At 39.5% G+C, this 14,787-nt stretch overlaps 1 protein-coding gene across 4 annotated transcripts in view; it reads left to right on the top strand.

The window, feature by feature from the left end:
• Positions 1-14,787, top strand: part of LOC117825893 (serine/Arginine-related protein 53-like) — a 126,082-nt gene that overhangs the window by 62,158 nt on the left and 49,137 nt on the right. For all 4 annotated transcript variants that reach the window (XM_034701871.1, XM_034701872.1, XM_034701870.1 and 1 more), the window contains exon 5: positions 2,099-2,135. In XM_034701871.1, the coding sequence (XP_034557762.1) occupies positions 2,099-2,135 (37 nt within the window). The remainder of the gene's footprint in view (positions 1-2,098; positions 2,136-14,787) is intronic.

Raw genomic sequence — 14,787 nt, 5'->3', positions numbered from 1 at the left:
TCGGAGCTTGTTCAGCCCATAGACTGTATAAAATAATACTGAATCCTTCCTCCGTTTTTCATTACCTGCACAAATGTGTGGTAACAAGGAGCTTAGGAGGGAGGCATGCTAGTTGTAGGCTGTCTTAATAAACACAAAGGTCGATTTTACTCCCCACGTCTGCAGATTTGACGATCTAGTGGATGATTTTTATTTATCATGGATAAGTGCTAGCGCTAGTTAGCATAGCTACATAGCTACATGTCGTAGCTGTAGCTGTGAACCAAGACACACGTCTACATACTGGCAAATAAAACAACAAGAAACACTAAATCTGTGACCAATCCTTCAGAAAGGTCCTGCTACAGGCGCCTCTCCGTCAGGATCAGATTCTGGATCAGATTCAGAGGGTTGAAGTAACTTGATCTCTGAGCAGCCATGTATATTCAGCCAACATGTAAACATTAGATCAACGTGCTGGAGAGCCGAGGCACATCCACTTCCTGAGGGGGCGTGGTCAGAGAGAAAACCGAGTGTTCTGAGGAGGGCTGAAGAAGAGGGTTTTTCAGGCATGCCAAAATCTGATTTCAAAGTGTTTTTTTGAGCATAATCTTTACAGACATGTTTTGGGGACCTCTTAGACCAATATATATTGATGAAAAAAGCGTGATATGTCACCTTTAATGTAAATGAGGCAAATGAAGAAATAAATAAAGGTATCTCAGTAAACTGTAGAGTTATGTCTAACAGTGTCTACTAGAAAGTATATCTTTGGTAAGTGGGAAGTCATGGTGAGTGTCTCGGGTTCTTTTTTGACCTGGGTTGAAGTCATACCGGGTATAGGTCCTGGTCGGGTGGATGGGTGGATGGGTGGATGGATGCATGTGGGATAGATGGATGGAGGTAGAGTGGGCCGGAGGCTGGGATGGATTAGACAGTATGTAATTTTAGAGATGGTGTAGATTTACACTGTGATGCTGCTGGCTGCATTAGCAACTGAAGCCTGTCGATAAGCTTTTCTCTCTCTCTGCGCACACACACACACACACACACACACACACACACACACATACACACACACACACACACACACACAAAGTGAAGCACCACAGTCAGGGTGGAGTTTTCAGTAATGGGGGCCAGAGTTGGATGGCGGGGGGGTTGCTAGGATCAGGGATGGGGTCTGTTTGTGTTCTCTTGATCTGTTGATTTCTACTGCTGCAAATTCCAAACGTGCCAAAATGACATCTATTATTTACTGCCAATTTGCTCTTTTAAAAACGGACAGATCCCCCCCACCCCACACCTCCCCCACCTGTTTTCTCCCACTTCCTCACTTGCTGTTCTGCCGCTGCCACCCTGATAATCACACACACATTTTTTTATTAATTCACAGATAATAAGCTCCGAGTTCTCCCTCTGTAGTTGGAAATTATTATTATAATGGCTTCCAGCAGCGAGGCGGCGATTTCAGTCAACCACTGTGTGTTGTTGACGCACATACACAGATAAAAACAAACACAGAGTAAAAGGTTACAATTATGATAATATTTTTTTTGTTTTGATTATCTGCAACATTTTTTGTGTCATTCAGATGTTTCCTGTTCTGTCTGATTATGACAGTTGCTCAATGAGTCATCAACGAGTCAATCCACGCACTCACTGTCTATTTATAAAATTGAATAAAATATGAATTCCTTTAGTCATTTTTTAAAGTAGAATGGTTTCAACTTCCCAAAAGGGATCGATTATTGTTTTATTTATTGTTCCCTTAAAGTCAGTACTGTGTCTTTAAACTGACAGATGTAGACACAAGTCTCCTAGCTTGCTTACACCCAACAAACCAAAAAGCTAACTTTTTTTAGACACACAAATAAACAATGAAAATAATGAGAATTTTCAACCATTAGTCCAGGGACAAAGAGGTAGCAACAGGTAATGTTCTAATACAGTGACAGAAATTGCTTGTTATCTTGTCTCTCCTCTGTGTGTGTCTGTGTGTGTGTGTGTCTGTGTGTGTGTCTGTGTGTTTGTACCTGCAAAAATTGTCCTTTTTATTAAATCACGTTTGGTGTCGGCACTTTATTTACAGTGGGGGAAATCTGTTGTTGTGTTGCAGGGAGGCCGCGAACATCAAAGCAAGATTAGAACATCTGGTAAGTTCTTTTTGACATCCCCTCTTTTATCCCCCATGCTCACACACACACACACACACCCACACACACACACATGCACACACACTTTGTTATCTGCATTTCTAATGAAACCTCTGGAATTGGAGCTGAATACCTGCAGCTAACAGGCAGGGAGAGAGAGACACAGAAAACAGAGAAAACAGGAGGGGTAGTGTCTCCCCTAGGGTCCTGTCTAGCTTTCATATCAGTGTTTCATTTATCCCCTTAAACACACACAAATATACACACAAGTTGTTCACTTTATCTCTCTTCATTATTGCATTGACTTGTGTTCATTTGCAGGATTTTAGCATGTTTGCATACCTGTTTGCACATGTAATGAACATATGAAAGGCAGAATCCTTTCTACCTTTCACGCATACCCACCCACCTCCTCTCTCTCTCGCTCTCTCTCTCTCTCTCTCTCTCTCTCTCTCTCTCTCTCTCTCTCTCTCTCTTTCCGCCCCTCTTCTGTCAGCATGGGGCCTTTCCTCAGTCTTTTCCCTTCAATGAATGGAGGGCCTGCCGGTAACACTCTCCTGGGACAGCCTTGAAAAATTTAACAGCCAACGTTTCCAGCGTTTTCTCTCACTGCTCGCTTTAATACGGGGTCAGAGTGCCGTGCAACAAAGTGAAAAGGTTCTCTCTCCTCTTTTTGGGTGGGAAGGAACCGAGGTTTGATGTGCCCCATATTCCAGGGGATGAATTATAGACAGAGGTCAGGGAGGGTTACGGCTCTCTGTGGATGTCACATGCCCTCCCTCCCTCGCCTCGCTGCATACTAAACTGCAGCTCCCAGCACCCTACGCAAATGACCCTCCGCCCTGCCACGCGCTACGCAAATGACCCTGAATAAGGCACATAAACGACTGACCCCGAAATTCAAACAGTTTGCAGGAACTCTTCTCTTAAGCAAGGGCAGAGAAGTGGAGTTGAGCTCAGATTTCAACATTGTTCAGTTCAGCTGCAGAGCTGTTCCTTAATTTTGTCTGTATGCAGAACTCTCAGTGAGGCTGAAGAGTGCACGCATCATTTTTACACTTACAATTAAAATCAAATTACTTTTTTTTATCTGAATGACTGAGTCCTACAACTCTGCTCAAGTAGAGTGTTTTTGAAGGCAAAAGAAGTGCATAGATTTCTTCCAAACAACGCGACACTTAATAAAATGATGCACATTAATATAGTGCACAATACAGTAATGGTGCAGTTTGGGTCGGGACATGTCTCTGGGTGGGTCTGGAGGTGTGATTGATGTGCTACTCCATAAAAGGTGGTGTGAATTATTCAACAGAGGGTTACATGCATAAACAAGATGAATCAATATGTGTATTGGCAGTTATATCTTGGCAGACATTAGACAGTTTGTGTCTCATGTTTAGATGAGTGGACCTCTTAAAGGCAAGCAGAGGAATGCGAACCAGTTTGCAGAAGACATAAGTGAAACTGCAGCATATTGTGCAGACAGATGTTCTCATGTCTACCTAAAGAGAGAACTCCTGAAAACTTCATACACAGTTTATCAAGTTTGTTTACTTATGTGTGCGGCTGCATCTACAGTAAGTACTGTTTAGATAGTTGACTATTTGCTGATTGTTGAGATGACAAACTGACAGATTTTAGTTATCAGCTGTTTAGTTCAACATGACTCTCTTTCAAACTCAAAACATGCCATCCCAAATCTTAATTCAAGCCATATTTTTGTCTTTGTTTTAACATAATTAGTGATAATGAAAGACGAATGCTTGTCGTAATGTGTTAGGTGTAGGGATGTAACGATGTACACTCAACCCATGATTCTATTTGAATCCAGATTCTTTAACGATTTTGGATTGAACTCAAAATTTAGATAACTATTATTTTATTTCAATTCTCAGATGTGGACAGTTGCAATATATGTATTTTTCTCTTACATTTATTTATAAACAAGGGTTCCTTTTTCATTTTTAAGGTGTGTTGTAACTCAAATAAAACTACTGCACAATAAAATCACCAGACAAAAATACCTTGTTGGAAATTTTCAGAACAATAATAGAGAAATGGAAAGTGAACAATTCCCAAATGAAAGTATTCAATATTAAATCAAATAAGGTAAATCTCTTTGAATTAGGGGTGTAAATTTCAAGTATTTTCTGGATCGATCTCTGGAAATGTTAACAAACTATTATTGTTCAATCATTAAAAAAACGTGAACGTTTTCCATGTCAAAAATAAGGTCAAGTGTGTTTTTTCCCCCTAAATCAAATTTTCCTTCACGACACAATTTATATTACTGACGGTATTAAACAGCTACCGATCATATTGAGGTGTTCAAAATGTTAACACGCTGAGCGTAACCGGGTCATAATCAGTCGAAGAAAAAAAAGCGCTCGTGGAGACCTGTCACTCAGCCACGACCCCCAGCTGAGCGTCTCCGCTGTGTGCAGTCAGCTGATTTTGAAACATGCTTTAAACTTAAAACACCTCCACTCAGCGAGTGACTGGAGAGCAGCGCAAGAGACTTAATGATGTTGAACAAGCGGAGTGAAATGCAGATAGCGCCCTCTACTGTGTAAAAATAATATCCAGATACAGATTTTGTTGAATCGATTTTAATCCACCCTTATTTGTATCGATTTTTTACTGTCTTGCGATACATTGTTACATCCCTAGTTAGGTGGTTACTTTAGTGTTACGGACTGCCCCAAGCAGAGGTATGAAGAAAAATAATACACAGCCCTAACATGAAGAGTGAAACGTAAAGCAATAGGGAAAGGAAAGAACTGGTTCTCAGTACTGGAAACTAGGGCTGTCAGCAAATATTCTAAATTCGAATATATATTTGAATTTTTCCCAAAAACGGAGATTCGATTGTGAAAATTAATATTCGACTGTGGAAAAAAACACATCAGCGCCTGCTTTGCGAGTGGGCGCACTGCATGACGGGTTAGGGACAGGTCACAGGAGTCGTACATGCACAGCGTGAAATAGACGGCAGAGAGAAATCTTTCCGTCCCTGGTTCCTCAGAGCGCTCTGAACGCGTCTTTTCCTCTGCTGGGAACATCGTGAATAAAAAGAGATCGGGCCTCTTCACGTATGGACTGTCTTGTGTTTTTGGCAAATTACCTGTCCGGCCTAAGACCCTACATTGACAGTGGACTAAAAGAGCCCAACAATCACTGACACTGGGATAAAATGCAGTTTTACCTCTTTTTTTAATACAAGTGCCAAGAATGTAAGTGGACTACTTTTTCGTTTTTAACTTTAACTTCAATTAATGTTCATAATATTTGCTTCAATCACTGAATGAAGCCTGCCTATAATAGGGACAAGAGTCGGGACCTTTAATTGCTCGCACAAGTCTTGTTCAGCACTCACTCAGCGCATTGCGCACAGAGAGGGGAGGGGGGCGAGCGAGAGGTATAGGGTCTTAAAAGTGTTACGGTAGGTCATTTACTTGTTTTGTAATGTGTAGGTGTGTTTTAGGCATGTTAAAATTGAAATAAAAATACATATACAAGTAGTTATGTCTCCTTGTATTAGTTTGTCCACCTGTTATTGACATAATGCGCAAATATAGATATTGGAATGGTTCAAACCTATGTTTTTAGAGTGAATATTCAAATGTCCTTTTGGAGCAATTTTGACAGACCTACTGGAAACTGAGTCTTACTGGGTCAGCTCACCTGCAGGCTGGAGTATACTGGATGGTGTGGCGTGAGTTCAAGTTTTATTTTTGTTTGGTTGGGGAAAGTTTAAAAGCGGTGCTGGTTCTCCAAAAGTTTGTGGCCTTCTCTATGGTTGAGACTTGTAGTTATCTGTCGGCAGCCTCATCCCACCCCAGCTGCGTCTGATCACATCAATGTGATTAACAGTGTCGGACTGAAAACATAAACAAAATAAGAGTCACATAGTTTGGCTTTAACTTTTGACTCTTAACTTGCATGTCACAGTTAATGTTTAAAAAGATAACTCCAATGGGCCAGTTTACAGATTTTCCAGGTAATCTTTTCTGTGCAGTGTTGAGGGTGAAGAAGTAAATTACTTCTTTCATCATTGATTTTTATCCACAATGTCAACTTACTATGAAACCCCATCTTATCATTTTTTACTCATAAACTAGATAGTCTTTAATGCAAGTATACTTTTGTTCTGTTTAGTGCACACATCAGCATTAAGCTTTCATGTTAGCTCTCTCAGCAGGGGTCAGAGCAGTTAGCATGAGCATTGTTTTTCATATGAAGGAATAGATTATATCATGTTTACATTTTTGCTCAGGGTGGCTCAAGAGTTTAACTTTACACATTACCACACACACACACACACACACACACACTGGTATTTACACCAGTGCATTGGGTGTTTAGAATTTATTGGTGTGTTTATGCATATGAAAGAGATTGCACCTCAGTAGTCAGCTGCCTGGGGAGTTCAAGACTCTGATTACGATTCGGGACAGAGAACGGTAAATACAGGCGCTCGACTCCCTTTGAGGTGGAGTCGCGGGGCTGTTCGAAGTGTTGATTCCCTCCGTACCTCACACATACAGTATATCTCTGTGGATCTCTAAACAGGCAGTTATGACTCTCTGTTGATGTGCTGCTCTTCAGATTAGTTCATATGATGTTGTCTCAAAGTCATACTCGGGCTACTCTCAGCCTGGTTTCTTTTAGTTTTAAAATATAACTTTCAATTGTTATTCTTATTTAAATGTATTTCAATGGAATCCGGTTACCGTTTCATTGTTTACTCATAGCAAGTAAATTTTCTACACTGATGTGACAATCAAGCTTCTGTTCAAATAATTCTCATGCTTGATTTTTCATGATGAATACTAACGCTACCTCCTGCTGTTAAGTTAACAGTCTGAGTGAATGACTGGTGCAGTAATTAGGTGGGCAATTAAGATTTATGTGGTTTGAGGTTTGTTTTATTGTTCCTGTTTTGTTTTTCGCTTTTCAGCAGATTGACTGAAGGCATATCAGTAGCAAAGCAGAAATAAAAAAGACTGAAGTTAATTGCTCCCAGTGCTCTGCGTTAGTTTCTGCTTTTGTACACACATACATGCAGGCGCGTACACATCCAAGCGCACACACATGAACTCACATACACACACAAGTTTGTGTTGGAGGATTTTCTTGCTCTGGGAGAAATGGAGCAGTGGTGAAAGAGGTGGCCTACAGCAGCTAATCAGTCCACATGCACAGCTTCTTAGAGCGAGGAAGAAGAAAGCAAGCAGCTCAATCAATACACAAGGAATCAGCCTCATCAGGACTTCTGGCTCAATCAGCAGCTGTACCCGTCGTTCTACATCGTACACTGCCCGGGGAAGGAGACGAGAAGAGAGAGAGGCAGAGGGAGAAAAGAGGAGTGAGGGAGAAATACTTCATCAGTCCTGGGATGGGAGTTGTGAGCAGAGAGACACAAAAAAATGTTTACAAATCAGCTATGGATGCAATTTACAAAATACTAAAATGACAAATCTTTGTTGTTTTGGAGATTTTTGTTTGATAGAACAATCATTTCTCCTGTTAAAACAACATTAAGTTCTTTGTATTAAGATAAGTGGATTACCACTAACAATAACAGCCACATGTTTAAGTTTTATTGTTTGGCTAGCAGCTGCACCAGTTTCATTCAGTCATATAAGTAAGCCTTCTCCTTTTTCGTGGTAAACATGCGTTTTCGTCTAAGATTGAACCAAAATCTGAAAATGAGTTATTATAGTGCCATTTCAGTAAATATAGTTAAGAGAGTTTTCCTATCCTCAGTCAAAAAGTGTATCCTTTCTGTCCTAATGGCCACACAGTAATACAAAATAATGTGAAACTAACTACCTTTATTAATGGCCTATTATCTCTTACACAACAAAATACTTGATTCACAGATTAAGAGAAACTACCAAGTCTGGTTCCTCGTCAGATCTGCCCAAAAAGTTCTCTGGGGTATTTCTTCCTATGAGGATGCTTTAAGCCAGTGTTTTCATAAAATTTCATAAATTTCTTTAATGACCTTTCAGCCTTCCTAATAGTCTTAGTATTACTAGAAGAGGTTAGTAATTTAGCAAAGAGTGATGATGATTGCCATCAGGATGTTAAAGAATTTATTTCAGAGTCATTTGATTTTGAAAAACATCAATGGCTTCCCCTTAAGTTCATCAAAGTAAAAGAAAATACTTTATTATTCTTATCAGGGATGTTAAGGCATAGGCTCTTTTAAGTCCCATTTGGCACAGTAAATAGTGATATCATGGTTATTGTGAAATTTACTTAAGATGTTGAAAAATGAAGCCAATCAGGAAGTTCAAAAAATAGCAGTTCCTTGATTGTCCTCTTGGGGCTGGTTGCAAAAGCCAATAAATCACCATTAGATTTTATGTTAAAATGCCTATTTTACAGCAAAATATTAATTGTTTACAGCCTGGTTCAGAAAACAGTTTTGGGTATGCAGCTCATTTATTAATTCATACACACTATATAGAGGGTGCATTGTTTCATAGCATATACGTTGTGATTTTATCAAGACTAATATTGATACATAAACTTGTATGATCAGAGGCGTGGTCAAGCTGACAGGCGGGTAGTTTTTTGCCAGGAGAGCAAAAGTCAGTCTCAACTTCGCCTCTTTGCATGTTTTAGATTGAGTCAGTGTTCTGTATGTCCAAAGGGTAATGTCCCAGAGACTACTATGTTGTATACAGTCTGTGATTACATGAGTGACACACAAATAACAAGTCTTGCTTAATTTTGAATGGTGGCCACGCTTTCACACCATTTGGATGCAGTTAAATGAAGCTGAAGCTAGCTATAAGCCACACTCAGGAGAGACATGTTTCAAACACAGTGTTGTGTGAAACATAAAGATCAGCTGAGTTGTTGGTTATATGCACTCTTAAATATTTGATTAGCATAGTTTACATGGTTCTCACATCATTTTAGAGCAGGGATTCTCAAAAGGGTACGTGGGAGTACTGCAAGGGGTACGTGAAAAATATTTAAAAAATTTTAAAAAAAGTTGCATCACAACAAATATTAAAAATCTGATTTGAAACAACTTTATCAATGGCATTACATTTTTATTTCAATGTAACATCAAATCGGGCACTATTTCCAAATTGAGCATATTCATTCATAAAATGGACAAGTGGTTGAAATGCTTCTTGTTTGACAGAAATAAATTGGTGTGCTCCTTGGGCCATCAAAGGTACTAGCTGCCTAAATCTTTAATTAATTCTCAAAAATATTGCACTAAAAAGTATAGAATGTGTGTCATCTTTCATTTCAATTTTATTATGACACTGTAAACCCACATGCATACATTTATCCATGTTATTTTCCCATATTATTTCCTGAAATTTTTTCTTGGCCATACAATGGGATACTTGGCTGATATTGTTTTTGAAAGGGGGTACACAAGCCAAAAAAGTTTGAGAACCCCTGTTTTAGAGTGTAAAATAATAGGTGTAGAAAAGAAGACAGAGTTTAGGCATGGCTTGCTTTGGGGATGGCTGATGTCATCTCAGTGTCCCTTTGTGAGTTGAAGAGTTTACAGAGGTAAGTAGTCTCATTGGCTTACTGACAGATAGCCAACAGCAGCTGTACTCAGGAAACCAAGAATGTGACCAACCCATCATGACTGAAAAAGGCAGCCAGTTGACCTGAGACTGTTTGTTTGTAAATCACAAGACGAGGACAAGAGTTCAGAGGTCAGGGTGATTTCAATCTTTTCTTCTCTCTGTTCTGCTTCTGTCCCTTTTGTCAGACTTTAATCATCCCATTAAACACTTTCTCTTAATCTCTTACTGTATCTCTCTCTCTTTTTTCCATGTCTTTGTCTCTGTCTGTCTCTCTAATATGATTGTATAAGATAAAGAGGTGAAAACAGCTCAGAGAGATAGAGAGGGAGATTCTGAGCAGATTAAGGCGGGGAAGTGAGGGGAGGGGGGTTTTGATAATCTGCAAACAGATTTCCATGCTTATTACACTAATGATTTCATGATATTTGATGTGTCGGAGGGGGTTGGGAGGATGTGGAAGCGCGGGTGGGGTGAACGGAGGGGTGTCTGTTTCTCTCTCTCATCTCGACGGCACGGCTAAATGATGGAGTAATTTGAGTGACCTCTGACTTGGGGAAGGCCCAGATGAAATTGCATGTCATTCTGACAGCGAAAAGAAGAGGGGGTTTGGGGGGGGGCGGCGGCTTCACAAAACACAAAGTATCCCCCTCTCTGTTGCTCGCTCATTTCTCCCGTATCACTTGTTCCTCCACATTTTCTTTTCATGTGTCCCCCATCACTGTCTCGCTCTCGTTTTGTCGCCTGTCTCACAACCCTTGCTCTGAGTGCTTCCAAAAAAAAACAAAAAAAAAAAACACCCCCCTCTCCTCCACCCCAAACAAAAAGAAAGATTGCATTAATTTCCAAATGATGATATTACATTAAGCGCGGAGATCTCATATATCAAATCGTGAGAACTACTCCCTTACTGTATGTGCTTCATCTTAATGGTATCGCTGGATGTCAAGGGCATGGAGGAAATTAAATCGGAAAGTGCAGATAGACCAAAGAAGATATTATCTCTGGATGATTGCAGTTTTGATAGGTATTCCAGTGAATTTCATTTTCTCCGGATGGGGAGAAGATGAGTTAGCCTGCACATTTGCTCATTTTTCTTCTACATGATTTATGTGAGTTGAGTATAAACCCCCCCCTCCACCCTCACTCCCTCCCTCTTCATCGAAATACATACATGCATGCACGCACACACACATGCACATGTAGCAGTAAATTACTGCCTTTGAGGTGTATGTTGGCTGGGGCAGTTAACAAGAACGTGTGTATGCATACTTCTTCTACGTGAGCAAACTGCAGTGCACGTGGTGCGGTGTGTTTGTGCGCACGTGCATGTTTGTGTGTGTGAGATAGCAGCAGAGCCATCAGCGGGAATGATTCCAGGGAGACGGGGGAGGGGGAGTGTCATTACTCAGACTTGTTTACATTCTAAATACGTAATGAAATCTTGTTGGTAATAATGACGGGAATAAAAGTTTGGGAAATTGTAAAAGTGGTGAAGTTTGAGAAATGAGCCCCGGCCTGTGAAATAGCATTTGGGGGCAGGAAACGACATTATTATGCAGTGCTCCTGCCTGCCTGAGACATGAAGATGAACTGCTGGCGGGCCATAAAATGCTGTTAGCCCTAGCCTGAAGTATGGCACATTGTAAAAGAGCCCTGATCCCATATTGCCATTATATATAAAAGTATAGCCATACACAACATTATTTTTCATATAAGATGAGCTCGGATGCAGTGGCCCAGGCCCCCCAAATACATACACTGATAGGCAGATTTTTTTTCTCCCCCTTCTTATAAAATATATAAATAAACATATTGCCATGGAACCCATCTCTGCCCTGATCTTATAGACCTCGATATTAAAAACAGAAATATTGCATTTTCTAGGGGCTCTGTTTTCCCCTGTCCTCTTTTGGGTATGGGATATATGTGTGTGTTTGTTTGTTGGGGTAGGCAGGGAGGGGCCGAGGAGGAAGAGGCGATGAGGAAGAAGCCCAAGCGGAATGCAACAAATGAAAGGAAATGGAAACAGATGAAGACTTTAAAAACATAATGAGATGAATATTGAGCATATCCACTCCAGCATAAAAAGAGTTAGTTGAGGTGGGCGTGTGTGTTTGTGTGTGTGTCTGTGTGTGTTTATATTGAAACTGTTTATTGACAGATAATAATGGTTACAGTAGTGCAATTAAGATGAATGTTACCGTAGATGGACTGATGATGTCATTGGGGTCCCATGTTTCTCAAGTTAGTGTTTGGGAGATATTTGAAACTGTCAAGCGAGTTCACTGAAATCCTTATTTTTCACTATTGTATTCATCCCTTATTCATCCTGATATTCTTATATTTAGGCAGCAGGGAAGACGGGTTAACGTAAGGCAACAGTCCCTGATTCATTCTTAATGTCTTTATGTGTGCTAAGCATCCATCATATTTAGAAAACATTACTTTATTTGTTGACCAAAAGCATTTATTTCTGCTAAACTTTATTTTTAACACAATTTTCACTGGAGTTTTCCAAACTTTGAACCAGAGATTTGATTCTACTTTCATTGGAAGTTTAAATGAATGTGCTTGAACGGAGGCCAACACTGTAGTGAGTTTACCTGCGGCAGGGGCAGCCATGATTCTTTTTTTTTTTTGCACAGATAGATGTTTAAGACTGAAATGCAACACTTCTGTTGATAGTATGCATTGGCTCATCTTTGCTCCAATACATTTTTAATAGCATTCTCTTTAAATAATTATTAATGATGCATCACTAGGTTGTTTTTGTGACTTATCGAAGACATTGCATTCTTACATTAGATTATATTACATTGTTTACAGTAGAAATTAACCAAAGTATGTAATAGAGACTGATCATTTATTGATTATCAATATTCAAACTCCATGAAATAAACATTTGTTTAGTTCTTGGTCATATCTTAATGCCTGTTCGTCACAAGGTAATCTCTAACATCCACAGCTTTGTAAGCAAACTCAAAGTTTATCACTCTTGTATTGTCATTTTCAGGTGTGACCTCTGAAAACTTTTATAATATACACTACCAGTCAAAAGTTTCTCATTCAATGGTTTTTATTTATTTTAATTATTTTGACATTGTAGATTAATACTGAAGACATCAAAACTATGAAATAATCTGGTTTTGCCATAATATGGATTACAACAGTAGTCAAAGAGGGCTATCCATTGTGTACTTACCCTACCTCTGAACAACACAACTGATGGTCTCAAACACATTAAGAAGGCAAGTCATTCCACAAATTAACTCTTGACAAGGCTCATGTTAATGAGAAACCAACCAGGAGACCACTTCTTGAAGCAGACTGAGAGAATACCAAGAGTGTGCAAAGCTGTCATGAAGGAAAAAGGAGGCTACTTTACAGAATCTAAAATATAAAACATGTTCTGGTTTGTTGAACACTTTTTTGTTCATTAAATAATTACATATATGTTCTTTCATAGTTTTGATGCCTTCAGTATTAATCTACAGTGTTTCAAATAATTAAAATGAATACAAACCCTTGAATGAGAAGGTGTTTCCAAACTTTTGACTGGTAGTGTACATAAAAATGTTTTTTCTTTTTTCTTTTAGGGAATTGTTCTGAAATATTTTTTATACATTGAGGCGTATAAAGTAGTGATAGAGCTATAACAGAGATGGGATGTGATTATTGGGAGGTGATGGTTCCACTGTATCTGCCGGTTCAAGAGTTCAACATTTACACCAGGATCACCAGCTTTACTCCACTCTCTCTTCCTCTCCTTCTCTCTCTCACACACAATATCAATCTCACCCTCCATGACAGAGTCCTCTCTTTTCTGCCTCTTTCTCTCTTCCTCAGCTTTTGTAATTCCTCCCTTGAATTGAATGAAACTAAATTTTGTTCTTAATTTCTTGACTAAGTTACTCTCTTACGGATTATACCAAACAAGTTTCCCTCTCTCTGCTCAGTCATGAATTAAGACTTGTTGTTCTGTGGTATTATGAAGAGATTAAATTATTTATTGACACAGTGGTCTGGCTGTCTGAACCACATTCTGGCCAGATAGGGCCTCTCTGACCTGCTCTGCCTCTCAGTGCCTTCTCTAACAGGCATTTATTTATCTGCTAACCCATCACACTCAGCTTTGTCTGGTCAGCCTCAGGCCCAATAACAGCAATAATAAGAACGTTCCCTTGGACCAGAGCAAGGCTACAAATAGATGAAATTTCCCGCACGCAGGGCCTCATTATTAACAGTGTAGCATTGTTTTTACCAAGCTGAGTGAGGGTTGTTTATTTTTCTAATGGGATGTGCTTATTTTTGACTAATGGGACAGGCGCTGGGCACTTAGGCGCAGCAAAGAGTGTGTCAGTCATCACTGTGCTGAGGTAAGTGAACAAGCGTGAGGCCTGCTGTGAGCCTGCTGGACTTCCTGTCATGTTTAAGGCAAAAGTTGAGTCTGATAAGAAACACAACTCAACGCCCAATCGGATCAATAAAGAGAAAAAAACAACACCCAGTGCCTTTTTATCAAATCTCAATAAATATTAACTATGAAACATATTTTTCCTTCTATTTGCCTGATAGCAGTCTGCACTAAAGTTTGGTATTTCAGGTTTGTTTGTAACATGGATTATGGGTGAGGCAAAATGGTGACTGTATTGATCAAAAGTCCTAGAATGGGCTCGAGTGAACGATACGATGCGTATGATACAATAAGTTACAATACAATACAGTATGATACAATAAGGTTTGATACGGTACTGTACGATACAATACGTTATGATGTGATATGAGGTATCATATATGATATGATATCGGTACATTACAATGAGGTGTGGTACGATACAATACGATATGGTATGATACAGTACAATCAGGGCAAAAAAAGTAGCTCTACACAGTCTTCTGCACCAAAAGGAACCATTTTATTTTTTTCCAAAATTATGTCTGCACAAGACTGAACATGAACATATTCAACTTGAACATACTGAGCAATAGGTTGACCTTATTCTCGTCCGCGTGAGTCCGGACGTGGCCCGTCGAGTCTGGAGGAAAATACTTTGAATTTGGAGAGGAAAGACGCTTTT

The sequence above is a fragment of the Notolabrus celidotus genome, chromosome 14, assembly GCF_009762535.1.
Source record: "Notolabrus celidotus isolate fNotCel1 chromosome 14, fNotCel1.pri, whole genome shotgun sequence".
NCBI lineage: Eukaryota > Metazoa > Chordata > Actinopteri > Labriformes > Labridae > Notolabrus > Notolabrus celidotus.
This window is presented reverse-complemented; position numbering and strand designations above follow the sequence as displayed.